General features: G+C 69.2%; 4 protein-coding genes across 5 annotated transcripts; 2 read left to right on the plus strand and 2 right to left on the minus strand.

Moving 5' to 3' along the window:
• The first annotated feature begins 1,941 nt into the window (after positions 1–1,941).
• Positions 1,942–7,350, plus strand: SLC43A3 (solute carrier family 43 member 3). Its single transcript, XM_067295900.1, has 12 exons — positions 1,942–2,160; positions 3,024–3,153; positions 3,740–3,786; positions 3,884–3,960; positions 4,066–4,158; positions 4,763–4,902; positions 4,995–5,122; positions 5,685–5,840; positions 5,914–6,027; positions 6,102–6,288; positions 6,367–6,490; positions 7,207–7,350. Exons 1-12 carry the CDS (start codon positions 1,971–1,973, stop codon positions 7,348–7,350), a joined length of 1,530 nt encoding a protein of 509 aa, XP_067152001.1. The 5' UTR covers positions 1,942–1,970.
• A 314-nt stretch (positions 7,351–7,664) lies between these two features.
• LOC136991868 (bone marrow proteoglycan-like) lies at positions 7,665–8,889 on the minus strand. Its single transcript, XM_067295328.1, has 4 exons — positions 8,782–8,889; positions 8,560–8,691; positions 8,372–8,483; positions 7,665–7,723 (listed from the first exon to the last, which is right to left on the minus strand). Exons 1-4 carry the CDS (start codon positions 8,887–8,889, stop codon positions 7,665–7,667), a joined length of 411 nt encoding a protein of 136 aa, XP_067151429.1.
• A 5,234-nt stretch (positions 8,890–14,123) lies between these two features.
• Positions 14,124–17,616, minus strand: P2RX3 (purinergic receptor P2X 3). Its single transcript, XM_067295903.1, has 12 exons — positions 17,471–17,616; positions 17,079–17,214; positions 16,913–16,984; positions 16,750–16,816; positions 16,540–16,633; positions 16,366–16,443; positions 16,128–16,269; positions 15,901–16,037; positions 15,712–15,805; positions 15,545–15,610; positions 14,793–14,870; positions 14,124–14,660 (listed from the first exon to the last, which is right to left on the minus strand). The coding sequence occupies exons 1-12, from the start codon at positions 17,596–17,598 to the stop codon at positions 14,559–14,561; spliced, it is 1,194 nt and encodes a 397-aa protein (XP_067152004.1). The 5' UTR covers positions 17,599–17,616; the 3' UTR covers positions 14,124–14,558.
• A 697-nt stretch (positions 17,617–18,313) lies between these two features.
• Positions 18,314–26,370, plus strand: SSRP1 (structure specific recognition protein 1). Of its 2 annotated transcripts, none has more exons than XM_067295902.1 (15): positions 18,314–18,335; positions 19,058–19,244; positions 20,057–20,242; positions 20,627–20,732; positions 21,473–21,663; positions 21,735–21,965; positions 22,061–22,164; positions 22,386–22,514; positions 22,918–23,139; positions 23,355–23,427; positions 23,968–24,106; positions 24,279–24,324; positions 25,075–25,198; positions 25,718–25,888; positions 26,255–26,370. In XM_067295902.1, exons 2-15 carry the CDS (start codon positions 19,191–19,193, stop codon positions 26,348–26,350), a joined length of 1,872 nt encoding a protein of 623 aa, XP_067152003.1. In that variant the 5' UTR covers positions 18,314–18,335; positions 19,058–19,190; the 3' UTR covers positions 26,351–26,370. The 2 variants fall into 2 exon arrangements, with proteins under 2 accessions (XP_067152003.1, XP_067152002.1); XM_067295901.1 differs by lacking the exon at positions 18,314–18,335 and adding an exon at positions 18,563–18,615.
• Positions 26,371–26,990: the final 620 nt, after the last annotated feature.

The raw sequence follows: 26,990 nt of genomic DNA on the forward strand, positions 1-26,990 counted from the left end.
TAGGGTGACCAGGTGGCTGGAATATAGGGTGACCTGGGGGCTGGGATATAGTGTGAATCAGGGGCCTGGGATATAGGGAGACCAGAGGCCTGGGATATAGGGAGACCAGGGGCCTGGGATATAGGGTGGCCAGGGAGGCTGGGATATAGTGTGACCTGGGGCCTGGGATATAGGGAGACCAGGAGACTGGGATATAGGGTGACCATGGGGCTGGGATACAGGGAGACCAGGAGACTGGGATATAGGGTGGCCGGGTGCTGTGACCTGGGGGCCGTGGCAGGCTGGGCCGTGACGCTGTGACCGCAGGGCCATCCTACCCCCCGGCGCAGGCGGCTGCAGCCGTGCCAGAGCCCGGCCCCACCTCCCGGCTGGGTATCTCCTTGCCTGGGAATTTGGGTGTGTAGCCACAACGCTGCCATGCCCCCCCCCGGCTCCTATTGCTACTTCCTCCTCCTCCTCCTCCTCAGGGCCCCAGCCTGACCGCCGTGCCCGGCTTTGCCGGGAGCCACCCAAGCGTGTCCAGGCAGGCACCGCTCCAGGAGTGCCACGCAGACGAAAGGGCCGTGCGGCATCCGCGCAGGGGCCCGGGCTGTGCCCCGCGGTGCAGGATTAGGCCCGGCGGGACTCGCTCCCGGCCCCACGCTCGCGGCCCTGCCGGGATGCGGGACCGAGGCCTGCCGCGGCGCGCACGTGTGTCCCCGCCACGTGGGTGCACGCGCACGTGCAAGGGCAAAGTCCCCCTCGCGGTGTCGGGGCCTCGCTCACCTGCCCCACGTGCTGCCTCAGCGCTTCTGCCCCCGCTGCCCGAGACCGGGGGGGGGGGGGGGGCTGCACCCTCCCCGAGGGCGCCCGAATCGCGCTCGGCAGCAGGGCAGGGAGGGCGCAAAGTTCCCCCACGCCTTGTGCAACGGGGCCGCTGGGGCGAGGAGGGGCCCGTCTTGCCCCCCCCACCACCACCCCGAGCCCAACCCTGTAGCAGACACCGGAGAATCCCCACGGTTCACCCTCCCCCCCACCCGTGGCAGCACGTGGGTCGCTCTCAAGGGTGACGGGGCCCCACGAGGTTTCCTCCCGCCCCGGGGGAAACGGCCGCGCTGTCATTCGAATTAATAATTAAAATCAACAGGCCTGCAGGAGCTGGAGCGAGTCCCGCCCCGCGCCCTCCCTCCCTCCCCGGACGCCTGGGCCCCTTCCAGGGGGTGTGTGTGGGGGGGGCAGATCCTCTGGCCCCAGGGCTGGCCCTGCCCTGCCCCCTGCCCCCAGCGCGCCGGCGTGGGGCGGCGCTGGGAGCCCGCGCGGGAGGGGGCAGCGCTTCCTCTCCGTGCCATGTGCCGAGCTGGCAAGGCCTCAGCCCCAGCATCCGCGGCCCCGCGGGGAGCCGTACCCGGGAAACGGGGGGGGGAGCCGGGATGGGCGACCCGGCGCGGCGGGTAGGTGCTGCCGGATGCTCGGGGGACGGGACGGGACGCCCACGCCACGGGGCACCCTGCGCCCGCCGGGGCGCCCGGCCCCCCCAGGCCTCACGGCAAAGGCGGCTAAAGATAGCGCGGCCCCGGATAAATATACAGCAGCGTCTGGCCGCGACGCCGAGTTAATCTTTAGCCGCTTGACCGGCCGGACCGTGTTTGTCCTCCCGGCCGCGCTCGTAATGAGGCTTCATTAGGAGGCATTACAGGGCGCGCGCGAGCGGGGCGGCCGGGGGGGCGCCGGGCGGCGTGCCGCGGGGCGATAAGGGCGCCGGGGCGGGGGCGCCGCGGAGATCAGCGGTGGGGACACGCGCGCCGCGGCGGCACCGGGGACGCGCGGCGGGCGCGAACTCCGCGGCGGGCCAGGTGGGTGCCGGCGCGCGGGCGTGTTGGACGGGGGGGACGCGGGACCGCCGGCGCGGGCTCCGCCGCGCGAGCGAGCCCGGGTGACGGCGGGCCCCGGGCGTCCCCGCAGGCGCGGCGAGGCGGCCGCGGGCCGGCGGCATGGCGGCGGGCGGCGCGGGGCTGCCCAAGCGCCTGGCCACGCTGCTGTCGGGGCTGCTGGAGTGCGGCGCCTTCTGCGGCATCATCTTCGGCTGGGCCTCGCTCGTCTACGTGCTCAAGGAGCTGGGCTACTTCCAGGAGCTGTGCCTGCCCGCCGCCAGCCCCGGCCCCAACCTCACCCTGCTGCCCGGTAGGGCGTCCCTGTCCCCGTCCCCGTCCCCGTCCCCGTCCCCGTCCCCCGCGCGCCCCCCCTGCTGCCCGCGGCTCCCTGCGTACTCCAAATGCTTCTGTCCCTCTGCCTTGGTGGCCTGTGATGCCCCCTGGTCCTGCTGGCCTGGACCTGCAACCCTGCTGTCCCGGTGGCTTGTGATACCCCATGTCTCTGCTGCTTTGGTGGCCTGTGATGCCCCATGTCCCTGGTGTCCCAGTGGCTTGTGATGCCCCATGTCCCTGCTGTCCTGGACCCAAGTCCCCACTGTCCCAGTGGCCTGTGATGCCCCATGTCCTTGCTGTCCTGGACCTGTGTCCCCACAGTCCCAGTGTCCCGTGATACCCCATGTCCCTGCTGTCCCAGACCCGTGTCCCTGCTGCCTTGGTGGTCTTTGATGCCCCATGTCCCTGTTGTCTCGGTGCCCCATGTCTCCAGTGTCCCCATGGCCTGTGATACCCCATGTCCCTGCTGTCCTGGACCCATGTCCCCACTGTCCTGGTGGCCTGTGATACCCCATGTCCCTGCTGTCCTGGACCTGTGTCCCCATTGTCCTGGTGGCCTGTGATACCCCATGTCCCTGCTGTCCTGGACCTGTGTCCCCACTGTCCCGGTGGCCTGTGATGCCCCATGTCCTTGCTGTCCTGGACCCGTGTCCCCACTGTCCCGGTGGCCTGTGATACTCCATGTCCCTGCTGCCTTGGTGGTCTGTGATGCCCCATGTCCCTGTGCCCCATGTCCCCAGTGTCCCCATGGCCTGTGATACCCCATGTCCCTGCTGTCCCGGTGCCCCGTGTCCCCGGTGTCCCCCCGTGCCCTGTGCCCCGCTGACCGCTGCTTTGCAGACTGCAGCGGGCAGGATGAGCAGTTCTCCCTCGTCTTCACCATCGGCTCCTTCATGAACAACTTCATGACCTTCCCCATGGGCTACATCTTCGACCGTTTTGGCACCACCGTGGCCCGGCTGATCGCCATGTGAGCGGGCTGGGGACCGGGGCCGCCCGCGGGTGCCTGGCCGGGTGCTGAAGGCCCCTTATCAGGGTGCTGGTGGGGGCTGGGCGCCGTTATCAGGGCCGGGGGCCTTATCGGGGTGCCCAGGCAGGGTGGGACCAGCAGGGCGCTGCCCGCCCCGGGGGTGCACCCACGCCTGCCCAGGGCCCCAGCGCCGGGGCAGGGGGGTTGTCCGTGTCCCCCCCTGCAGCCTGTGCTGGCACCAATGTCCCAGTGTCCCCAATGGCCCTGGCATGTCTGGGGGACGTGGGGGTGCCAGGGCCAACCCATGCCCGGCACCTCCCGTGCCCTCATGGACCCACCATGCTCTTAGGGCTCCCTGATGTCCCAAGGGACCCCCTAACCTGAGGGTCCCCCATGTCCCCAGGACCCCACAGATGCCCCATGCCCATGGGGTGCTATTGGGGAGGGGGTGCCATGAGATATCGGGGTGCTGGGGTGCGGGGTGCTAAGCGGGTGCCAATCAGAGAGATGTCGGTGGGGCAGGCCAGGCGCGGTGGCACCCGCGCGTCACCGCTGCCCGCGCATCACCACCACCCGCGTCTTGCAGCTCCCTCTACACCACTGGCACCCTGCTCGTCGCCTTCTCCACGCCAGGTGAGACCCCCGCGGGTGCCCCCGCTCGCCCCTGCCCCGCGGGGGCCCCACGGTGCCCCTCGGCCCCAGGGCCCCCCGCTGATCCCTGCATCCCCAGTCTCCGCCGTGCTGCTCTTCCCGGCCATGTCTCTGCTGTCAGTGGGCGGCATCCTCCTCATCCTCACCAACATGCAGGTGAGGGGCATGGCAGCTCTGCACCCCAACCCCGCCACCCAAAGCTGGGGTGCCCCGCTGGCACCCGGCGCCGGGGCACTCACGTGGGGGGTCTCGCCATGCCAGGTGGGCAACCTCTTTGGGAAGTACCGCTCCATCATCATCACGCTCTACAACGGGGCCTTCGACTCCTCATCTGCCGTCTTCCTCATCATCAAGGTGGGCATGGGTGGGCCGGTGGGGACATGGGGCATCACGTGTCCCCCCCAGTGGGGGACATGGCTCGGGACACAGCTGGAAGACGTGTCTGGGAACATATCTGGGGACATGGCTGGGGACATGGATGGGGAACACAGTTGGGGACATGGATTGGAGCACAGCTGGGGACATGGATGGGGGACGCAGCTGGGGACATGGATTAGAGCCTAGCTGCGGGACATGGCTGGTGGCACAGCTGGGAACATGGTTTGGGGACACAGCTGGGGGGCATGGCTGGTGGCACGCCTGGGGACATGTCTGGGGGCACGGCTGGGGTCGAGGATGGGGGACATGGCTGGGGGCACAGCTGGGGGACATGGATTGGGGACACAGCTGGTGGCATGGCTGGGGACATGTCTGGGGACACGGCTGGGGGCACGGCTGGGGGCTCAGCTGGGGGACATGGCTGTGGGCATGGCTGGGGACACGGACTGAGGACACAGCTGGGGGACATAGCTGGTGGCACGGCTGGTGGCATGGCCGGGGGCTGAGGCGGGCAGGGCCGCGCGGTGCGGGCGCAGGCGCGCGGGGGCGGTGGCCGGCCTCAGCCCCCGCGCGTCCCCAGGTGCTGTATGAGCGCGGGCTGTCCCTGCGGGCCATGTTCCTCTTCATGGCGGGCTGCAGCGCCTGGCACCTGCTGCGCACCCTCTTCCTCATGCCCCGGCGCCGCATCCCCTACCCGCTGCCCCCCGCCTACGACTACGGGTAAGGGGCCCGTCCCCGGGGAGGGGGTGACCGGCGCGGGGACGGGGAGCGGGGCCTGCGCCCGTCCCGGTGACGACGCGCGGTGCCCGCAGGCTGCGGTGCGAGCGGCGGTCCCGGTCGTACCGCACCTACGAGGAGAAGCGGCCCCCAGGCGATGGCGGCCCCGAGGACGCCCCGCTGGAGCCCGGCCCGGAGCCCCCCGCGCCCCGCGGCCCCAAAGGTGCCTGGACAGGGGGCGGGGCTTGGCTGAGCGCGGGGGCGGGGCCACGGAGGGGGCGGGGCTAAGGCGGGGGCGGTGCGGAGGGGGACAGTGGGGGGCGTGTCCAAGGAGAGGGTGGGCGAGTCATCGGGGAGGGGGGCGTGTCCCTAGTGGTGGGTGTGCTGTGGCAGGGGCCTGTCTGGGAGGGTGGGTGTGGCTATGTAAATGAAGCACAGGTATGTCACAGGGGGGCAGGCGTGGCTATGTACATAGCATGCGGGCATGTCCCAGTAATGGGCGTGGCTATGCAAATAGATTCCAGGCATGTCCCTTAGGGTGGGCGTGGCCATGGCGGCAGCTGCAGGTAGGGTCGAGTGGGTGGGTGTGGCCACGGTGGCAGCTGCAGGCACGGTCGAGCGGGTGGGCGTGTCCACGGTGGCGGCTGCAGGCGGGGTCGAGCGGGTGGGCGCGGCCACGGTGGCGGCTGCGGGCGCAGGGGTGGGCCTGGAGGGTAGGCGCGGCTGCGGCGGCGGGAGGCGAGCTGGGGGGCGTGGCCGTGCCTGAGCCCCGCCCCCCCGCGCAGGTGACCCCGACGGGGCGTCCTTCGGGGCCTGCGTGCGCTCGGGGCTCTTCGCCTGGCACGTGGTCTGGCTCTCCGCCATGCAGCTGCGCCACTACCTCTTCATCGGCACCCTCAACCCGCTGCTGGACCACCTGGCCCACGGCGACGCCGACCTGGGTATGGGGAGCGGGGGGCGGGATGGGGGCCGCGTGCCCCATGGCGGCGCCCGCCCTGACCGTGCCTCCCGCAGTGAGCACCTACACCAACGCCTTCGCCTTCGCCCAGCTCTGCGGGGTGCTCTGCGCCCCCTGGAACGGCCTCATCCTCGACCGCCACAAGCGGGGCAAGGCGCCCCGCGCCCACGGTGAGCGCCCCCCCCACCACTGCGCCGGCCGCCCGTGGTGGCCCGCGGCGCCCTGAGCCCCGCTGTGCCCGCAGGAGCCGCTGGGGCGCTGGCTGACCTGCGGGCGTCCGTGCTGTCGCTGGCGGTGACGGTGACCCAGTGCCTGCTGTTCTCCGTCTGCGCCGCCGTGCCCGTGCTGCCCGTGCAGTACGCCACCTTCGCCCTGCAGGTGCTCAGCCGCTCCTTCCTCTACGGGGGCAACGCCGCCTTCCTGGCCATCGCGTGAGTCCCCGGGGGGGGCGGTGGGCGGCGGGGTGGTGGGGGGTGGTGGGTGGCGGTGGCGGTGACGCCGTGCCGCAGGTTCCCCCCGCAGCACTTCGGGAAGCTCTACGGGCTGGCCATGGCCCTGTCGGCGCTGGTGGCCCTGCTGCAGTACCCTTGCTTCGCCCTGGTGCGGGGGCCGCTCCAGGGGAACCCCTTCTACGTGAGTGCCCGGCCCCACGGCGGGATGGGGGGGGTACCCCATGGTGGGGTGGGGGTGGTGCCCCACGGTGGGATGGGAGTGGTGTCCCACCATGGGAGGGGTGGTGCCCCATGGTGGGATGGGAGTGGTGCCCCACGGTGGGTGAGGTGCTGCCCCATGGTGGGATGGGGGTGGTGCCCCAGGGTGGGAGAGATCCTGCCCCATGATGGGATGGGGGTGGTGCCCCATGGTGGGAGGGGGGCTGCCCCATGATGGGATGGGAGTGGTGCCCCATGATGGGATGGGAGTGGTGCCCCATGATGGGATGGGGGTGCTGCCCCATGGTGGGAGGGGGGCTGCCCCATGGTGGGAGAGGTCCTGCCCCATGGTGTGATGGGGGTGGTGCCCCACGGCGGGATGGGGGCTGCCCCATGGCGGGAGGGGTGATGCCCCACAATGGGATGGGGGTGGTGCCCCACGGTGGGATGGGGGTGCTGCCCCATGGCGGGAGGGATGGTGCCCCATGGTTGGATGGGGGTGCTGCCCCTTGGTTGCATGGGGGGTCCTGCCCCACGGCGGGGGGGGTTCTCCCCGCAGCAGGAGCCTGTCCCCGCACCCTCGCACCGGGGCCCTGCCCCACGGCGGGCCTTGCCGGGGGGGGGGGGGGTGGCTGGGGGGCAGCTGGGTGCGGGGCGGTGGCGGGGGGGCACCCTGACGCGGCCCGCCCTGCCCCCCAGGTGAATGTGGGGCTCATCGCCGTGGTGCTGCTGGCCCTGGGCAGCCCCCTGGCCGTGGCGCGCGAGTGCCGGTGGCGGGCGCGGGAGCTGGGCGCCGCGGCGGGCACCCCGCTGGCCGCCCCCCGGCCCGGGGCGCCGGGCTGAGCCCCCGGCTGCCCCCCACCCCCTCCCCCCCGGCGCCGTCCCCACCACCGGACTTGGGGGCTTGGGGGGGGGGGGACGGGGACACACATGCAATAAATGCTGATGCAGCAGATGCCCGCGGCGCCCTGCTCCTTCACCCGCCGCTGGGGATTCTCCGGGGTCTCGTACGAGGCTGTGCACCCCCCCCCCGCCCCCCCCCCGCACACACGGACCCACACGGCCTGGGGCGGCTGGGGTTTATTGGGCTCGGCAGGGCCCCACGGGGGGGGGGGGGTGGTGGCGGGGGGGCGCATGGGCTGCCGGCGCCTGGCTCCTCAGTACTGGCAGATGAAGGGGCGCAGGCGGACGCAGAGGCTGCTGCGCCAGAGCCCGTCTGCGGGCAGGGCGGGGGGGGGGTCAGCGTCACCCCCCCTCGGCATCCACCCTGCCCCCCCTCCCCAGCGCCCCCCCCTCCCCCCAGTTCTCCCGGTGTCCGCTGCTCCCCTTCGCCGGTGCCCACCCAGGGCTCCCGGAGCCCGCTGTGCCCCCTCCCAGTGCCCCCCGTGCCCCCTCCCAGTACCCACCCGGTGCCCCCAGTGCTCCCAGTGCCTGCTGTGCCCCCTCCCAGTGCCCAGCCCATGCCCCCTGTGCCCCCTCCCAGTGCCCACCCTGTGCTCCCCAATCCTCCCAGTGCCCCCAGTGCCCACTGTGCCCCCTCCCAGTGCCCACCCCGTGCCCCCAGCGCTCCCAGTGCCCACTGTGCCCCCTCCCAGTACCCACCCAGTGCCCCCAATGCCTGCTGTGCCCCCTCCCAGTGCCCTCCCAGTATCCCCAGTGCCTGCTATACCCCCTCCCAGTGCCCACCCCATGCTCCTGGTGCCCGCTGTGCCCCCTCCCAGTGCCCACCCTGTGCTCCCCAGTCCTCCCAGTGTCCCCAGCGCCCGCTGTGCCCCCACCCAGTGCTCCCGGTGCCCGCTGTGCCCCCTCCCAGTGCCCAGCCAGCGCCCCCAGCGCCCGCTCCCATGCCGGCGGGGGGCCTCACCGCGGGGGCTGAGGGTGGCGCAGGTGGGGAAGAGGCGGCAGGGCTGGCGGGGCGCCCAGTTGGCGTAGTTCCAGGGGCTGGCGTCCTCCCAGCGCGAGTCCCAGCGCCCCTCCTGTGGGCACCGCTGCGTCACCCCCGTCCCCATCGTCCCCATCGTCCCCATCGTCGCCGCGCCGCGCTGGCCTTACCGCCCGGCGGGTGACGGCGCCGATCCAGAGCGAGTGGCGGGTGCGGGTGCGCGCCAGGGCCCGCAGCTCCTCGTTGGCGGGCGCGCTGTGCACCGACGCCAGCTGCCCCCGGTACGTCTGGCGGCACAGCGCCTGCAGGCAGCGGTGCAGGCAGGGCCGGGGCCGCCGCTGGCCCCGCGCCCCCCCCCTGCCCCGCGCCACCCCCCCCCCCGCGCCCCTCACCTGGGCGCCCGCGTAGGTGCGCCGGCTGGTCACCACGGCGTAGCGAGGCGGGGGGCCCGCCACCGCCGCCCCCAGCAGGGCCAGGGCCACCAGCAGGCCGGGCGGCATGGCGGCGGCTCTGGGCACGGTGCCGGGTGACGCTGCTGCTGCCCCCCGGGGCCGCCCCGCGTCCCCCGCCGCCCTCCATGGGATGCCCCGTGTCCCCGGGCCATCCCCATGTCCTTGGTGCCCCTCTGCCATCCCCATGTCCCCAAGGCCCTCAGGCCACCCCCATGTCCCCAGGGCCCCTCTGCCATCCCCCAGGTTAATCCCATGGCCCTTGAGCCCCCAGGGCCACCCCGTGTCCTTGGTGCCCCTCTGCCACCCCCGGGCCACCCCCGTGTCCCCAAGGCCCCCAGGCCACCCCCATGTCCCCAGGGTCCCTCTGCCATCCCCCAGGTTAATCCCATGGCCCTTGAGCCCCCAGGGCCACCCCATGTGCTTGGTGTCCCTCTACTGTCCCTGGTGTCACCCCTGTGTCCTCAGTGCCCCCAGGCCACCCCCTGTGTCCCCACAGTCCCTCTGCCACCCCCCAGGTCAGTCCCATGGCCCTTGAGCCCCCAGGGCCACCCCATGTGCTTGGTGTCCCTCTACCATCCCTGGCGTTGCCCCCGTGTCCCCAGGGCCCCTCGGGCATCCTCAGGTCACCCCCACACCCTGGACCCCCCCAGGGCTGCACCATGTCCCTCTGCCATCCCCAGGGTCACCCCATGCCGCCACCCCCGTGCCACCACGTCCCCCCCATACCGGCGGCACCCAGCCCCACCCGTGCCACCCTCGAGGCCACCCCGACCCCGATCCCCACCCCGGGCAGGGCTGCCGGGGGCCGTGGCCACCCCACTGTCCCCATCCCCGTCCCCGTCCCCGCCGCTCACCTGGGGGCTGTGGGGCTCTGCCCGCGGGGGGCAACTTTTAGCGGGTGCCGGCGCCACGTGGCCCCGCCGCAGCCTTGCGCCAGCCGCAGCCGCAGCGGGAGGGGGCACGGGGGGGGGGGGGCTCGGGGTCCCCACGGCCACGGCATGGGGCACACAGGGGGGGCACCGGGGGGGGGCTGGCGGGGCGCTGCGGGCGCCGGTGCCAGATACCATCTCCCGCCGCCGAGGGCCCCGTTGCCCAAGGCCACTTCCCCGCTAACGGCCGGGGGCCCCGTTGCCGCCCGTTGGCCCGCAGATCCTATCGGCCACCGGCCCCCCCCGGTGCCCCCCCCGTGCGCCCCGGGCCCCATGCCGTGGCCGTGGGGACCCCGAGCCCCCCCCCCCCGTGCCCCCTCCCGCTGCGGCTGCGGCTGGCGCAAGGCTGCGGCGGGGCCACGTGGCGCCGGCGCCCGCTATAAGTTGCCCCCCGCGGGCAGAGCCCCACAGCCCCCAGGTGAGCGGCGGGGATGGGGACGCGGACGGGGACAGGGATGGGGACAGTGGGGCGGCCACGGCCCCCGGCAGCCCTGCCCGGGTTGGGGATCGGGGTCGGGGTGGCCTCGAGGGTGGCACGGGTGGGTCTGGGTGCTGCCGGTATGGGGGGGACGTGGTGGCACGGGGGTGGTGGCAGGGGACATGGGGCGACCCTGGGGGTGGCAGAGGGACATGAGGGAGACGAGGGACATGGGGGTGACCCTGGGGATGGCAGAGGGACCCCGGGGACACAAGGGACATGGGGTGGCACCGGGGGCAGGCAGGATGCAGGGGTGACCCTGGGGCTGGCAGAGGGACATGGAGGAGATGAGGGACATGGTGGTCACCCCCGGGATGGCAGAAGGACATGGGGGACATGGGGTGGCCCTGGGGGCAGGAGGGACATGGTGGTCACCCCTGGGATGGCAGAAGGGTATAAGGGACATGGGGTGGCACTGGGGGCAGGCAGGACGCAGGAGTGACCCTGGGGATGGCAGAAGGACATGGGGTGGCCCTGAGGCCATCAGGGCAGGGGGTGACCCCAGGGCCGGCAGAGGGACCCTGGGGGCCGGGGCAGCCCTGCAGACGGGGGTGGCCTGGGCTGGTCCCCATGCATGCCGCCATGTCCCCAGTGCCACCACCGCCACCATGCCCTCCTGCCTGCTCCTCGCCCTGGTCCTGCTGGGCTCCGCCAGCGCCCGCCACCTCGGTGAGTGCCGGCACCGGCCCCCGCCACGCCGCGCCGGGGGGGCTCCCCGCGGCCGCCGGGACCCTGCGCCCGGCCGGCGGCCCCGGGGTGACACCCTGCGCCCCCAGGCGCCCCCGAGGCGGGCAGCTCTGCCCCGGAGGCGGTGGCGCCGGGGGACGACTTCGGCCTGGAGGAGGACTTTGAGTGCCCGCGGGACAACGAGACGGCGCGCCTGAGCCTGCCGGCGGCCCCCGGCGCCGCCACCTTCCACTACGTCGTCGTGCGGCGGTGCACGACCTTCCACGGCGCCCAGGTGGGCCCCGGGGGGGGACGGGGGGCAGGGGGACGGGGGGCCCTGCGGGGCGCCCCGCTGACCCGCTGGCCCCCCTCCGCAGGCCGTGTGCCGTCGGTGCTACCGCGGGCGCCTGGCCTCCATCCACAGCTACAACACCAACCTCCGCCTGCGGCGCGCGGCCCGCTCCCGCACCAACCGCGGGCAGGTCTGGATCGGGGCCGTCACCAGGCCCCTGGTAAGGAGCCCCCTCCCCGCCCCTGGCACCCGGCACCCCCGGCTGGCACCTGGAACCCGTCCCCTGCCCGTCCCCGAGGCTCCCAGCCCTGCTCTGCTGTCCCTGTGCCCGTCCTAGGGGGTCCCAGCTCTGCCCAACGTCCCCCTGCACCATCCTGGGGTGTCCCAGCTCTGCCCAACGTCCCCATGCCCGTCCTGGGGTGTCCCAGCCCTGCCCCACTTCCCCGTGCCCGTCCCGGGGTGTCCCAGCCCTGCCCCACGTCCCCATGCCCGTCCTGGGGTGTCCCAGCTCTGCCCCACGTCCCCATGCACCATCCTGGGGTGTCCCAGCCCTGCCCCACTTCCCCGTGCCCATCCTGGGGTGTCCCAGCCCTGCCCCACGTCCCCATGCCCGTCCTGGGGTGTCCCAGCTCTGCCCCACGTCCCTGTGCCCATCCTGGGGTGTCCCAGCCCTGCCCCACTTCCCCGTGCCCATCCTGGGGTGTCCCAGCTCTGCCCCATGTCCCCATGCCCGTCCTGGGGTGTCCCAGTCCTGCCCCACGTCCCCGTGCCCATCCTGGGGTGTCCCAGCCCTGCCCCATGTCCCCATGCCCATCCTGGGGTGTCCCAGCCCAGCCCCACGTCCCCATGCACCATCCTGGGGTGTCCCAGCCCTGCCCCACTTCCCCGTGCCCATCCTGGGGTGTCCCAGCTCTGCCCCACGTCCCCATGCCCATCCTGGGGTGTCCCAGCCCTGCCCCACGTCCCCATGCCCATCCTGGGGTGTCCCAGCCCAGCCCCACGTCCCCATGCACCATCCTGGGGTGTCCCAGCCCTGCCCCACGTCCCCATGCCCATCCTGGGGTGTCCCAGCTCTGCCCCACGTCCCCATGCACCATCCTGGGGTGTCCCAGCCCTGCCCCACGTCCCTGTGCCCATCCTGGGGTGTCCCAGCCCTGCCCCACGTCCCCATGCCCGTCCTGGGGTGTCCCAGCCCTGCCCCACGTCCCCGTGCCCATCCTGGGGTGTCCCAGCCCTGCCCCACGTCCCCATGCCCGTCCTGGGGTGTCCCAGCTCTGCCCCACGTCCCTGTGCCCATCCTGGGGTGTCCCAGCCCTGCCCCACGTCCCCATGCACCATCCTGGGGTGTCCCAGCTCTGCCCCACGTCCCCGTGCCCATCCTGGGGTGTCCCAGCCCTGCCCCACGTCCCCATGCCCGTCCTGGGGTGTCCCAGCCCTGCCCCACGTCCCCGTGCCCATCCTGGGGTGTCCCAGCCCTGCCCCACGTCCCCATGCCCGTCCCGGGGCGCCCCAGCGCCATGCCCGCCCCGGGCGCCCCATCCCGGTGGCCGGTGGCCGGCGGCAGCCCGGGTGACGCGGGGGCGCAGGGCAGGAACGTGTACTGCCAGTGGGTGGACCACTCGGTGTGGAACTACGCGCACTGGCTCCACGGCTACCCCATCATCTCGGGCACCTTCTGCACCACCCTCTGCACCGCAAGTCAGTGGGGCCGGGGGGGCCGGGGGGGGGGCCGTGCCCCGGGGGGGACAGGGCGGCGGGTGGGGGGGTGCTGGGGCCTCCTGCCTGGGCTCGGGGGGCTGCAACTTGGGGGGCTGCAGGGTGCAACTTGGGGGTTTGGGGGCTGCAACCTGTGGGATTGGGGGCTGCAATCTGGGGGTCTGGGGGCTGCAACTTGGGGGGTTTGGGGGCTGCATCTTGGGGGTCTGGGGGCTGCAGCTTGGGGGTCTGGGGGTTGGTCCCTGGGGCTTTGGGGGCTGCAGCTTGGGGGTCTGGGGGCTGCAACTTGGGGGTCTGGGGGCTGCAACCTGGGGGTCTGGGGGCTGCAACTTGGGGGTTTGGGCGCTGCAGTTTGGGGGTCTGGGGGCTGGTCCCTGAGGGTTTGGGAACTGCAACTTGGGGGTCTGGGGGCTGCAGTTTGGGGGTCTGGGGGCTGCTCCCTAGGGGCTTGGGGGCTGCAACCCGGTGGGTTGGGGTCAGGTGCCTGGGGACGTGGGGGGCGGGGCGGCGGGGGGCCGTGGGGCAGCGGGGGGGCCGGAGCAGCGCTGACCCCCGCCGCCCCCCCCCCGGCAGACGGGCGCTGGAGGAGCGTGCACTGCAGCTTGAGGCTGCCCTTCATCTGCGAGTACTGAGGGCCTCAGCCCCACGGCCCGGGCGGGGGCCCCCGCCTGCCCCACGGTGGGGGGGGGGGGCAGCGCCCCGCTCCCCCTCCTGCCCCACGGCGGGGGGGGCAGCGGTGCCCCGCTCCCCCCCCAGGACCCCAATAAAGAGCCAGTGTGCAGCAGCCGCGGCCGCGTGGGAGCCTTGCTGTGCCCCAACATCCCCCCCCCCCAGGATGGGCCCCCCCTCGCTGCCCCCCACGTCCCCCGCGCCCCCCCCTCGCTGCCCCCCAGCCCCCTGTCCGCACGGAGGCCCGACGCGGGTGGGTGACGGGAGCCGAAACTTTATTGAGGGCTGGGCTGGGGGGGGCCGCCGCCGCCGTGGGGCAGGGAGGGGGCCGGGGGGCAGCGCGGAGGTGGGACCCCCCAGGATGGGTGCTGGGGGCAGTGGGGCAGGGCTGGGACCCCCCAGGACGGGCGCTGGGCACAGTGGGGCAGGGCTGGGACCCCCGGTGACAAGCCCTGGGGACAGTGGGGCAGGGCTGGGACCCCCAGGACAGGCGCTGGGGGCAGTGGGACAGGGCTGGGACCCCCAGGATGGGCACTGGGGACAGTGGGGCAGGGCTGGGACCCCCAGGGAGGGGCAGTGGGGCAGGGCTGGGACCCCCAGGATGGGCGCTGGGGGCAGTGGGGCAGGGCTGGGACCCCTGGTGACGAGCCCTGGGGACAGTGGGGCAGGGCTGGGACCCCCAGGACGGGCGCTGGGGGCAGTGGGACAGGGCTGGGACCCCCGGTGACGAGCCCTGGGGACAGTGGGGCAGGGCTGGGGCCACCCATCAGGTCCTGCCCCACAGCAGCCTCAGCCCCCAACTGCGGGTGGGGGGCGTGGGTGGGGGGGCACCCCAGCGCGGGGGCTGGGCGTCCATGCATACAAAGCTGCCGTGGGGCTGGCGGGCAGTGGGGGGGTGCCACCGCAGCCCCCCCAGCCCCAAACCGCCGGGCCCTGCCCCACAGCGCGGGGGGGGGGCGGGGGGGGGCTAGAGGCCGAGGGAGCCAGTGCCCGAGTCGGTGGACTGCATCTCGCGGCCCCCCAGCGCCGTGGGGCCGGCCGAGGGCTCGCGCAGCCGGGCCTCCGGCACCTGTGGGGCAAGGGGGGGGGCAGCCGTGGCAGCGCCCGCCCCACGGCGCCCCGGGGGGGGGCACAACCGCCGCCCCCCACCCCCGTGCTGCCCCCCAGCCCCCCCCCCACGGCGCCCAGCCCCACGGCTCACCTCCTCGAACTTGCGGGCCTTGTAGTGCTCAGCACCCTTGAGGAAGTGCAGCAGGATGAGGTCGCACAGCACCGAGCCCTGCGGGGACGGTGGTGCTGGGGGGCTGCCGGTGGGGCCCGGGGCCACCACTATGGGACCCGACCACAGCCCCCTCCCCACCGCTATGGGCCCCACTGCAGCCCCCTCCCCACTGCTATGGTCCCCGCTGCAGCCCCCTCCCCACCGCTATGGGGCCCCGCTGCAGCCCCCTCCCCAATGCTATGGGACCCAGCTGCAGCCCCCTCCCCACCGCTATGGGGCCCAGCTGCAGCCCCCTCCCCACCGCTATGGGACCCAACCTCAGCCCCCTCCCCACCGCTATGGGCCCGGCTGCAGCCCCCTCCCCACTGCTATGGGGCCCGACCAGAGCCCCCTCCCCACCGCTATGGGCCCGGCTGCAGCCCCCTCCCCACTGCTATGGGACCCAACCGCAGCCCCCTCCCCACCGCTATGGGCCCCGCTGCAGCCCCCTCCCCACTGCTATGGGGCCCAACCTCAGCCCCCTCCCCACCGCTATGGGCCCGGCTGCAGCCCCCTCCCCACCGCTATGGGACCCAACCGCAGCCCCCTCCCCACCGCTATGGGCCCGGCTGCAGCCCCCTCCCCACTGCTATGGGGCCCAACCTCAGCCCCCTCCCCACCGCTATGGGACCCGACCACAGCCCCCTCCCCACCGCTATGGGCCCCGCTGCAGCCCCCTCCCCACCGCTCACCACGCCGACGGAGGCGAAGGCGGCCACCACGTTGATGAGGGTGGGGACGATGCCGAACTTGCCAGCCTGGGGGGGGTGGACGGGGGACACGGAGCGCGGCGTCAGCCGGCCCCTCGCCCCCCCCCACGTCACCCCGGAGCCTCCCGCCGGCCGGGGGGGCTACGTACGCTGCCGTGCACCAGGACGTCGAAGCGGATGCCGAAAGCCTTGGTGAGGGTGCGGTACTCGGTGCCGTTGGGCCAGCGGTAGTACTTGGCCGACCTGGGCGTGCGTGGGGGGGACAGGGGACACGGCGGGGCGTCACGCCGGCGCCCCACGGCGCCCCACGGCGCCCGCCCGTCCCCGCGTGCCCTTGCCTGAAGTTGTAGCCGGGGGAGGCGGCGCTGCGGCGGGCGCCGGCGTCGAGGCGGGCGAAGGAGTAGCGGGGCAGGCACAGCTCCCAGGCGCGGTCCAGGTCGCACACCCAGGCGATCTTGATGGCCACCACGCCGCCCTGCGTCCCGGCGGCCCGGCGTCAGCGCGGGGGCGTCCCCGTGTCCCCGTGTGTCCCCCCCCCCCCGGCTCGGCGCGGCCCGCGGCTCACCGCGGTGGCCAAGGCGGCGAAGTCCTGGCCGGCGAAGCGGGCCACGTCGCCCAGGCGCAGGATGGGGCAGAGGGGCCGGCGCGCCGGGTGGAAGCGGCAGCGGCTCAGCTCGGCGGCCGTGGCCCCCGGCGGCACGTTGGCCCTGCGGTGGCGGTGACACCGTGGGAGGGGGACACACACACGCGTGAGACCCCCCCCCCCGCTGCATCCCCCCCCCCCCACCGCCGCCGCCGCTCACTTCTCGAAGCCGAAGAGCGGGAAGCGGACGCTGTTCTTGACGAAGAGGGTGAAGTTTTCGGCCTCCAGCATGACGGGCCTGCGGGGACGAGAGGGTGACGGGCGCCGGGGCCCCCCCCCCCACCCCCCACCCCGGTGCCCCCCCGGCCTCGCGCGGGGCCAGGGCCCCACTCACGCGTCCACGGCGTCCACCTCCGGCGGGCACCAGCCGCGCACCTCGCAGGCGCCCGGCGTCCCGTTGTAGCTCACGCAGCGCCCCGTCAGCACCCCTGCCGGGGGCGCCCATCAGCGCGGCGAGCGCGGCGGGGCTCAGGCGGCCCCCCCCCCCCCCCCGGCGCGGGTGCCGCGGCAGTGGGGGCAGCGGGGGGGGGGCACAGGCACTTACCGCTCGCCGCGGCGCGGCCGCTGCTTCCGCAGTCGCTGTCGGCAGCGCACCGGTACCGGGGGTCGCTCTGCGCGCGGGGGGCGGTGAGGCAGCACAGGGTGGCGTTTGGGGGGGGGGGGACGGGGACACCTCCGCACCGCCCGCCCCGCTGCCCCCCCCTTACCTCCGGGCACAGCCCCTGCACCTGGTTCTCCGTCAGGATGCGCTTGGTGACGACCACGAACACCGCGGTGCCCTGGGGACGTGCCGGGGACGGGGACAGGGGTGTCGAAAAACCCTCGCCGCCCTGTGTGTCCCCCCCCATTCCCCCTGTCCCCAACCCCCCCGACCTGCTGGGGGGTGACGTAGTCGGCTGTGTCCAGCACCCGGCCGGCGTATCTCCCGACGCCCTTGACCTTGGTGACCACGGAGGACTCGATGGCCGTGTCGCGCACCTGGTAGGCCTTTTCGTGCAGGAACACCCAGCTGGGGCGACAGGCGGCGGCGAGGTGAGCGACTGACGGTCCTCCAACAGGCGTCCGTGCCCACCGGGCGCCCCGAGGAGCGGGAGCCGGGGGTTAAGTACTCCCCCTCCGCCTGTACCACGGTTACCCCCGGGGGGCACCGGCGGCCAGCTCGTCACCCGCGCCGTCACCCCTGCCGCGTCCCCCCGCCCCGCGTCGCCCCACATGCTGGGGTTGGGGGGGACGGGACGGGACGGGGACGGGGGACGGCGGCTCACCCCACAAAGTAGGAGAGGATGAGGAGCTGCACGGCGCGGTTGACGGCGCCCACCACCCAGCTCTTCACCACCACCGCCTTGGCTGTCTCGTAGGCGAGGAAGCCGGCCAGGCAGCGCGGGGCGGCCATGGGGGCAGCCGTGGGGGACCCCGCGGGCAGCGGCGGCGGCGGTGTGCGGAGGCGGTGTGCGGCGGCCCCCCCCTCCCTCCCCAGTGCTGTCCCCGCCCCGGCGCGGGCGGCCCTGCCGGGAAGCGGGGGCTGGCGGGGTGCCCGGCCCCTGCCCCCCCCCCCCGGCTCCCCACCCCCCCAGGTTGGGGGGCCGCCCCCTGTTCGGGGTGCGCGGACAGGGCGGTTCAGCCCCCCTCCCCACACACGTGGGGGAGCCTCGTGTTTGGGGGTGCCCCGTTTTGGGGGGGTGCCCTGTTTTGGGGGGGGTGCCTGTGGGGGGGGGTGCCCTGCTTTGGGGGTGGGCCCGTTTTCGGGGGCCTGTTTTGGGGCTGCCCCAGGTCCGGGGGGGGGGTATCGTGAGGGGCGACCCGTTTTGGAGGTGCTGCATTTTGGGGGTGCTCGTTTTTGGGGGTGCCCCGTTTTGGGGGTGCCCCTGGGGGGGCTGCCTGTTTTGGGGGTGCCTCGTTTTGGAGGTGCTCGTTTTTGGGGGTGCTCCTGGGGGGGTGCCCCGTTTTGGGGGTGCCCCGTTTCGGGGGTGGCGCCCCGTGTCCACGTCACCGTCACCCCACGGCCGCCGCGGTGACGTCACGGGGCTCCCCCCCCCCCCCGCCGCCGGCGGCCAATGGGGGCGGGGCTGCCCGCCCGCCGGGGAGTGGCGCCCCCGCCAGCCGGAGTCCGCCCGCTCTCTATGGTGGCAGGTGAGAGAGCGCCACAGGTGAGGCCTCGGGGAGCGGCTATTCTAGCCCCCGCCTCCCCAACATCTCTATGGCGGGGGGGAAAAGGCGCAGGGCGCCACGTCCTCTCTAGCCGCAGTCCTCCAGGCTCTCCATGGTCCCGCCCCGCGCGGGCGGCGCGGGGTCCTCCCCCGCCCCACGGTGGCGCCTAGAGCGGCCGCGCCGCGGCGCCTCTCTATGGCGGAAGTGGGGGCGGGTTCCGGCGGCGGTGGCGGCGGCCGCGGGGGGGGAGGCTCCGCGCGAGGTTCGTGTTGCGCAGGCGGGAAGAGTGGCCGCGGTGCGCGGGGGGGGGGGGGGGGGAGGGGGGCACCGGGCCGGGGGGCCGGGGGTCGGGGGGGCCTCGGGGGGGTGCGGGGGGTGGGGGGCCGGGAAGCAGGCCTGGGGGTGGGGGGCCGCGGAGGGGCAGGCCTGGGGCTTGGGGGGCACCGGGGAGCGTGGCGGGGGGGGGGGGCCGGGCCCTGGGGGTTGGGGGGCCCGGGGGAGGGTGCAGGGGACCTGAGTGACAGCCCTGAGGAGGAGCAGGGGGCTTTGGGGGGCACCTGGGGGCGGGGTCGCGCCTCTGGGGTGTTTGGGGGCGCGGGGCAGGGGGATAGAGGCGGTGGGGGGGGGGACTGTGGGGCGCCCGGGGGGGTCGAACACAGCGTGATTCCTCGCCGTGCTCCGCTCACCCTCTTCTCCTCCCCCAGCGCTTCGCCGTTCCGACGTTGCCGTCACCTGCCACCCGAGCGGGGCATGCCGGGCCGAGGAGGGAACTGAAAGACTCCCTTCTCCTCGGCGTCCTTCCTCTCCTGCCGCAGCTCTCCCGGCCCCGAAGCCGCCATGGCCGACACGCTGGAGTTCAACGAGATATACCAGGAGGTCAAGGGATCCATGGTGAGAGCCCAGGGCTGCGGCGGGTGGCGGCAGCGTCTCACTGGCCCGCGCGCTCGTCAAAGCCTCGCGTCGCTCGCCGCCTCGCTCTCGGGCCGGAGACGAGCAGGCGACGCGTCAGCGCGAGACGCGGCCTCGTGAGGGTAACGCTTCAAGTGCTTCAGGCGCTTTGCTGTGCGCTGGGGCGTGGGCCCCCACGTCTCTTCTGCCCGGTCCTGGTAGAGATCTTGGCTGATCCCGGCCGGAAACAAGAGCGGAGGCACCTCGTTTCCAGGGCTGAAGGGGTTTTGGAGCATCAACAGGGGCTTTTAGTGCCTGCCTGTTGCGGAGCTAGCAAGGTTGTGGTTGGGAACGCTTCCAGGAACAGGGGTGCCAGCGGTAAATGCGCCCCCATTCACGCTGTAGCTACTGCGAGAGGGTTGCACGTTGTACATTAACTTGTTTTAGTGCTGGGGAAGGGGCAGTGTGGGCCTGTGTTGTTGAGGAACTGTGGCTCATCCTTAATCCCATGGTTTTTGGGAGACTGTTGCCAGAGTTATGATACTGTGGGGTGGTACAGGGGATGCTGGTGAGGACAACTGTCTTGTCGTTGTTTGGATCCCGTATTAGAGTGGCAAGGAGCAGGCGGAGGACTAAAGCTGGGGGGGATGTTGAAGGGAATCCCCTTGTTTCACCTGGAGCGGTTGTGCAGCTGCCTGTTGCAGGGAGGCAGTTCCCTGCTCCAGGGCCTGATGGCTGTGTCTCCCTTGAGCTGTTCCCCCTCTCTGCGGGTGCGAGCGCGGGGCGAGCTGCCTCACGCCCGCCTCTCCCGTCAGAACGATGGTCGGCTGCGGCTCAGCCGCCAGGGCGTGATCTTCAAGAACAGCAAGACGGGGAAGGTGGACAACATCCAGGCGTCGGAGCTGGCAGAGGGCGTGTGGCGACGCGTGGCACTCGGCCACGGCCTCAAGCTGCTCACCAAGAATGGCCACGTCTACAAATATGATGGTTTCCGGGAATCGGTGAGCCCCCAAGCCCCGTTGTCTCTGACTCCTCCTTGTCCCTGACTGATGGCCAAGGCCTGCTGTGCGTGTGCCCACACGTGAGCTGCACAAGCCCTTCAAAATATGGAGTTCACTGTTGTTGTTTTTTTTCCTAAAACCATCCATTCTCTTGTGGGCTTGTGCCGCAGCCGCTTCGCTTGTCCTGTATCTAGCTCTGCTGCCCGTGAGCTTTGCGGTGCCAATCTCCTTCCCCTTAAGAGCAACTCCGACGCCTGTTTTTCCTGCTCCTTCCTTTGCACGTGGGACTCTGTCCTGGTTACGCGCTCTGGGCAATGCCCACGAGCACCTGGTAGTTTCTGATGGACGCTCACTGTCTTTCTTCTGCTTCTCACCCTGCCCTAGGAGTTTGACAAGCTCTCGGATTTCTTCAAGGCCCACTACCGCCTGGAACTGGCGGAGAAGGACCTGTGCGTGAAGGGTTGGAACTGGGGGACGGTGAGGTTCGGAGGTGAGTCGTGGTGAGGCAGGAGCAGCCCACTGACTCTGGATTGCTGCAGAAAGGGAATCTGTGCTGGGTGCAGACAGGACCTCCCATCCTTAGGTGGTGGAGCTAGGTTGGTATCCAGTAGCTGGGGGCAGTTTCCCGTCCCACCAGCACCGTTGTTCCTGCAGCCCTTGGCTGTTAACGGCTTCAGATGTTCTTCTGGGCATCTAGAGCTACCCCCTTCCTAAGGGGTGGCCTCGGGTGGAGTGCGGATGCAAGTTATCTTAGGAAAGTAGAAAATAGGTGCAGGCCCCAAATCCCAGGGGAAGATCCCTACAGACAAAGGGCGCTCAGTGCAAAATGAAGGGCTGTGTGGGAGGTCTAAGTGTCTGGCAGTGCCTGCTGGTTCCTGAAGGAGCCTGGGGAGCTGATAAATGCTCCCCTGTGGTTTGAGACCAGCGGAAAACAGGCATAGACAGTTCCCTTCTTTTTGCCTGTGTTCAATCTCTTTCTCCTGGGCCTGTGACTGGCCATAGCTAGAAGGAGAAAGCCTGGAGATTTAGGCAGGAAGTATGGAGATGAAGAGGGGAAGCATTACTGGAGTTTGGGAGAAAATTGAGGCTGCTGCTGGAGGGGGTCGACAGGATCAGACCCACCTTGGATCTGCCCAGCAGCGTGGACCTTAGGCTCTTATCACTGCGTTGCGGAGTAGTAGTTTTGATCCTGTTGTGACTGGCTGCATCTCTCCTCCCCACCTCTTGCAGGACAGCTTCTCTCCTTTGACATTGGGGAGCAGCCGGTGTTTGAGATCCCCCTCAGCAACGTGTCTCAGTGCACGACAGGCAAGAACGAGGTGACGCTGGAGTTCCACCAGAACGATGACGCCGAGGTCTCGCTCATGGAGGTTCGCTTCTACGTGCCCCCTACCCAGGAGGACGGTGTCGACCCTGTGGAGGTGAGTGCGGAGCAGAGGGGGTAGCTGGGTGTCCTCACCTGGTGCCTGACCTCAGCACCTTTGCCTTGCAGGCCTTTGCTCAGAATGTCCTCTCCAAGGCGGATGTGATCCAGGCCACTGGGGATGCTATCTGCATCTTCCGGGAACTGCAGTGTCTGACGCCTCGTGGGCGATACGACATCCGTATCTATCCCACCTTCTTGCATCTCCACGGCAAGACCTTTGACTACAAGATCCCCTATACTACTGTGTTGCGCCTCTTCCTGCTCCCACACAAGGACCAGCGGCAGATGTTCTTCGTGGTGAGGAGGGGATGAGGGGTCTTGCCTCCCCCAGAGAAGCGTGACGAGTGTCAGTTTTGGGAGGTCTCGGCTTCTCATCTCCTTTTCTCTTTCAGATCAGCCTGGACCCCCCGATAAAGCAAGGCCAGACCCGCTACCACTTCCTCATCCTGCTCTTCTCCAAGGATGAAGATATCTCACTGACCCTCAACATGAACGAGTGAGTTCTTCTACCACTAGGCAACCCCCCTGGACCCCACCTGGATCTGGGGGCTTGGGGGAGCTGGGAGGGAGGTAACGATCCCCCCGCTCCCATGCTGGACCTGGTCAGGGGCATCTAGCCACTGGGGCTCATGAGTTGGTCTCCCTGTTTGCCTGCTCAGGACTCCTTGGAGTCTGAGCTCCCTGTTCTCACCATTGCTCTCTCTTCTGGCTGTGCAGGGAGGAGGTGGAGAAACGCTTCGAGGGACGGCTCACCAAGAACATGTCCGGCTCCCTCTACGAGATGGTCAGCCGCGTCATGAAGGCGCTGGTGAATCGCAAGATCACCGTTCCCGGCAACTTCCAGGGGTGAGGCATGCTGCTGTCACCGGGGAGGAAGGAGGTGTTGCTGACTCTGTTGGTGGTGGTCTTCCTCCTCGAGGAGTGGGCATGGAGATGGGGAAAGATGCCAAGTGTGACTTGTCCTCTCTAGGATAGGAGATGCTTGTTATTTTATATATCTATTTTTTGTAACCTCAAGTGCTGTTTGAGATCCCTCCCTGACTCTGACAGCAGGAGCGGCCCCTCTCTTTCTCTCCTGTTTCTGTGATCAGGGAGAAGGGGCTTTGCAAGATTTGTGGTTCACACCGGGGGAGCAGCTGGTGGACCTGTCTGGGCTGCTGGGATCCTCTGTCTCACTCTGGGGGGTGTTGAGGCGCAGGGAGGGCGTTGGCTCCCCGCTGGCATAACGCGGCCGTATTTGCCCTCGCAGACACTCTGGGGCGCAGTGCATCACCTGCTCCTACAAGGCCAGCTCGGGGCTTCTCTACCCGCTGGAGCGTGGCTTCATCTACGTGCACAAGCCACCCGTTCACATCCGCTTCGATGAGATCTCCTTCGTCAACTTTGCCCGTGGGACCACCACCACCCGCTCCTTCGACTTTGAGATCGAGACCAAGCAGGGCACGCAGTACACCTTCAGCAGCATAGAGAGGTGGGCACGGGGTGCGTGGCAGGGTGTCGCTGTACCCGCCAGGCTGCTCTTCGCACTGTGAGGCAGTCCTCCTGCGCGTGTCCTCCTCGTTGATCACACACGTTATACCCTCACCAGCGTAGAGAGGCGGTCTCTGTTTCAGGCGCGCACACTGCAGACATGGGTGCTGGCACCCCGATTCCCACCTGTCCCTGACTGGCCCATCTCTCCTGCAGGGAGGAGTATGGGAAGCTCTTTGACTTCGTCAATGCCAAGAAGCTGAACATCAAGAACCGAGGCCTCAAGGAGGTACCCGCTGAGGAGGGCCGGTTCCCTGTGCCCTGCTGGAACTGCCGGCCCGCAGGCTGGGGTGGGAGAGGGCTGGGGGCTTTCTCCCATCCAAAATTTTGCTGCTTTTTCCTTTTTTCTTTTTTTTTTTTCACCTCTCTTTTCTCTCCTTGCCCTTATAGAGGAAAAAGGTCCGTGCGATATCCCTTCCTCTTTCTCCTTCTCTTCCTCCTCCTGGTGCAGGTTTCCTCTGCATGGCCGTGGTGATCCATGACTAATCCCAGTAACTCCAGCATGATTTGTGAGAGGGCCCCCTCCCTAACATAGTTAACACCTCAGGGGTGCCTTTTTTGCCCCCCTCCCTTGATTCTCGGTGGGGAGAAGGAGGGGACACGGTGGGTGTCCCCTCCTCCCCTCCCAACCTGGCCCATGCACGCGTGTGGGGGCCTGCCCAGGGACTGTGCGCGCCCAGGAGCATGCCAGGAGTTGTAGTTTCCAGAGGTGGTGTGCGTGCAGGTGAGGGGAGAACAGAGCGCAGCTCTCACTCCGTCTCTCCCGCAGGGCATGAAGCAGAGCTATGACGAATATGCTGACTCAGATGAGGACCAGCACGATGCCTACTTGGAGAGGATGAAGGAGGAGGGCAAGATCCGGGAAGAGAACGCCAATGACAGCAGCGACGGGTCTGGGGAGGAGACTGGTGAGGACTGAGGCTGGGTGTGCATGAGGGACTGCCTGGGAGCCTGTCTTTGGTGCTCGGGGCTTCTTCCCCCTCTCTGAAGTCCTGCCCTGGCTGTTACTGCCATCCCCCTCTTGCTGGGCTGTCTGTCCTTGCCTTGCTGTAAGCTGACCCCTGCAATCTCTCCTTCCAGATGAGTCATTTAATCCTGGAGAAGAAGATGACGACGTGGCTGAAGAGTGAGTAGAGGCTGGGCAGGAAGTCTGTCTTAGGGTGGCTTTTGGAAGATGCTGTTTGTGAGGGTTGCGTTGGGGACAGTAGTGGTGTGGGGCTGTGTGAACGTTAGGGAACGCACTAGATACAGCCAATGCTGCTCTAGAAATCCCTGGTCCTAAAATCTTGAGAAGCGGGTGCAGTTCTGGGTTCTCTGCCTCCTAAACAGCATCATAAAATGCGCAAGAGTTAAGAAGGGCAAGGGGAGTGATAAGATGTTTGGAATGGCTTCTGGATGAGGCCTGGTTGAGAAGGCCTTGGCTCTTCAGGCTGGAAAAGAGAGAACAGCAGGAGGAGAGTGAGATAGAAGTCCATATAATGCTGACTGGTGGGAGAGGGTGGATGAGAATCGCGTCACCCTGTAGGAGCTAAGGAGCATCATGGGTGCTAGCGGGAGCCAGATTCGATCCGAGGTGGATCTTGGTGCAGTTCATCTGTGGAGCTCCTTGCTGTGGGGAGCTGTGAACACCCAAAGTTTACAGGAATTCAGAGAATGACCAGCCGTGTTCACGGAAGAAAAATCACTAAGGGCTGTTAAGCATGAACACAAAAGCTTCAGCTCGGAAAGTCTCTGAACCACAGGTTGCTGGAGGGTGGGAAAGTTCAGGGGCAAGTCTTACTGTGTGCCCATCACTGCTACTTCTCCCCCACCTTGTGCTTCATCTTGTTCGGGTCGTGATCTTGAGCTGTTCCTGAAGCCGAGTTTCTGCACACAGATTTGACAGCAATGCCTCGGCTAGCTCTTCCAGTGGTGACGGTGACAGTGACCGGGATGAGAAGAAGCCAGCTAAGAAGGCCAAGATTGTCAAAGACCGCAAGCCCCGCAAGAAGCAGTTGGAGGTAAGAGATTGCTGCTGATGGGGTAGTGAAGAGCGGTACCTGGTGTCCGTAGAGCATGGATTGCTGTTCCCTGTTGGGACCAGGGGAGATCCAGGTCCCAGCACATCAACTGAGCTGCTTCACTTCAGCCTGCTTCTGGTGCAGTCTGTTCTGGTTCCACCACCTCCCTGTGCTTTGCCCTGGGGGGGTCAGTTGTCCGAGCCTGGCTCCTCTGCCTTCTGCAGACTGTTATTCATCCTGCAGATGAGTCTGCGTTGAGTCCTTCCAAAGGGCTTATGGCCTGCACCTAGCAAGTCCTTTTGATTGTTGGAGACCTTGTCTCCAGCAACCTGTCCAGTGGGTGCTTTCAGTTGTTGGAGGTGTGGCCTGACGACCCGTCTCCCCCGATGGTGTAGCAGAATTACTAGTGGCATGTAGGAGGCAAGCTGAGACCTAGCCCCTTGTCCTGGGGCAGCCCAGAAGTCTTTAATGAATGGTGTTACGCGAGGTTTTCGTGCTTGTTCTTTCCCTACTTCCCAGAGCAAGAAAGGGAAAGACCCCAATGCTCCTAAGAGGCCGATGTCAGCTTACATGCTGTGGCTGAACGCCAACCGTGAGAAGATCAAGTCAGACCATCCTGGCATCAGCATCACAGACTTGTCTAAGAAGGCTGGGGAGCTCTGGAAAGCCATGTCCAAGGAGAAGAAAGAGGTTGGGTGCATGATGGGGAGGAATTTGCAGGGGGCATCTGGGTTGCTCTGCTGGTGGGGAGAGCTGATCTTGGTCTAGGAGGGAGAGGCTGGACATTAGGAGGGAAGCATGGGAGGCCCTCGATTGGTCTCAGGAACCTGGCACTCCATAAACAGGAGGTTAGAAAGAAGCTTTGCAGTGGGGAGATGATGTCTTTGGGCTGGGGAACTGCTGGGTGGGCACAGTCTTGACCGAGGCGGTGAGATGTGTGGTGGGAGTGCTGGTGTGCTGTGGGTGGGGACAGTGTTGGTCTCTGGTGGTGCAGATGGTGGTGGTGGAGGACTGGATGCAGGAGAAGGCACTGCCAACCTTATGCTCTGGCTGCAGGAATGGGATCGTAAGGCAGAAGACGCCAGGAGGGACTATGAGAAGGCCATGAAGGAGTACAGTGTGGGCAGCAAGTCAGAGAGCTCCAAGACGTGAGTGCGCTGAGCAGAGAGAGCTGGCAGGGGGCGGTGGCAGGGCTTTGCGCCTCTGAAATCTGTTCTTTAGCCATCGTGGTGCCTGGGGCTGGGGTGTGTGTGGACAGTATCCTTGGCTGTGGGCTGTCAGTAAGGTAACGCTTCTCCTCTCCCTTCTACCCTCCTGCCACAGGGAGAGGTCTAAAAGAAGAAGAAGAAGCAGGAGAAGCAGATGAAGGGGAAAGTGGAGAAGAAAAGTGCAGCCTCCAAGTCTTTGTCCTCCACCAAATCCCCTGCCAAGAATTTGAGTGAGAGCTTCAAGAGCAAAGAGTTTGTCTCCAGTGACGAGAGCTCCTCTGGAGAGAGCAAGAAGGAGGTATGGCTCTTCCGTTTCTGTTGGTAGGCTTGGGTGGGTGTCCTCGGCCACGTCTTCTCTATGGTACGCTCGGTTCATCTCTGGGAATGGTACACCCATCCCACCTTTATAGGGAGCACGTCCCTCTGGTACGTCTTGTCTATGGTATGCTCATCTCATTCCTGTGGGAACAGCCCCTCTGGCCCGTGTTTATGCTATGCACAGCCGGCCCCTACAGGTCCCATAGTGGAGGACGTGCGTGCTCGGTGCTGTTGACACCTCTGCCTATTCCCAAGGGGGAGCAAAG

This window comes from Apteryx mantelli, chromosome 4, assembly GCF_036417845.1.
Source record: "Apteryx mantelli isolate bAptMan1 chromosome 4, bAptMan1.hap1, whole genome shotgun sequence".
Lineage (NCBI taxonomy): Eukaryota > Metazoa > Chordata > Aves > Apterygiformes > Apterygidae > Apteryx > Apteryx mantelli.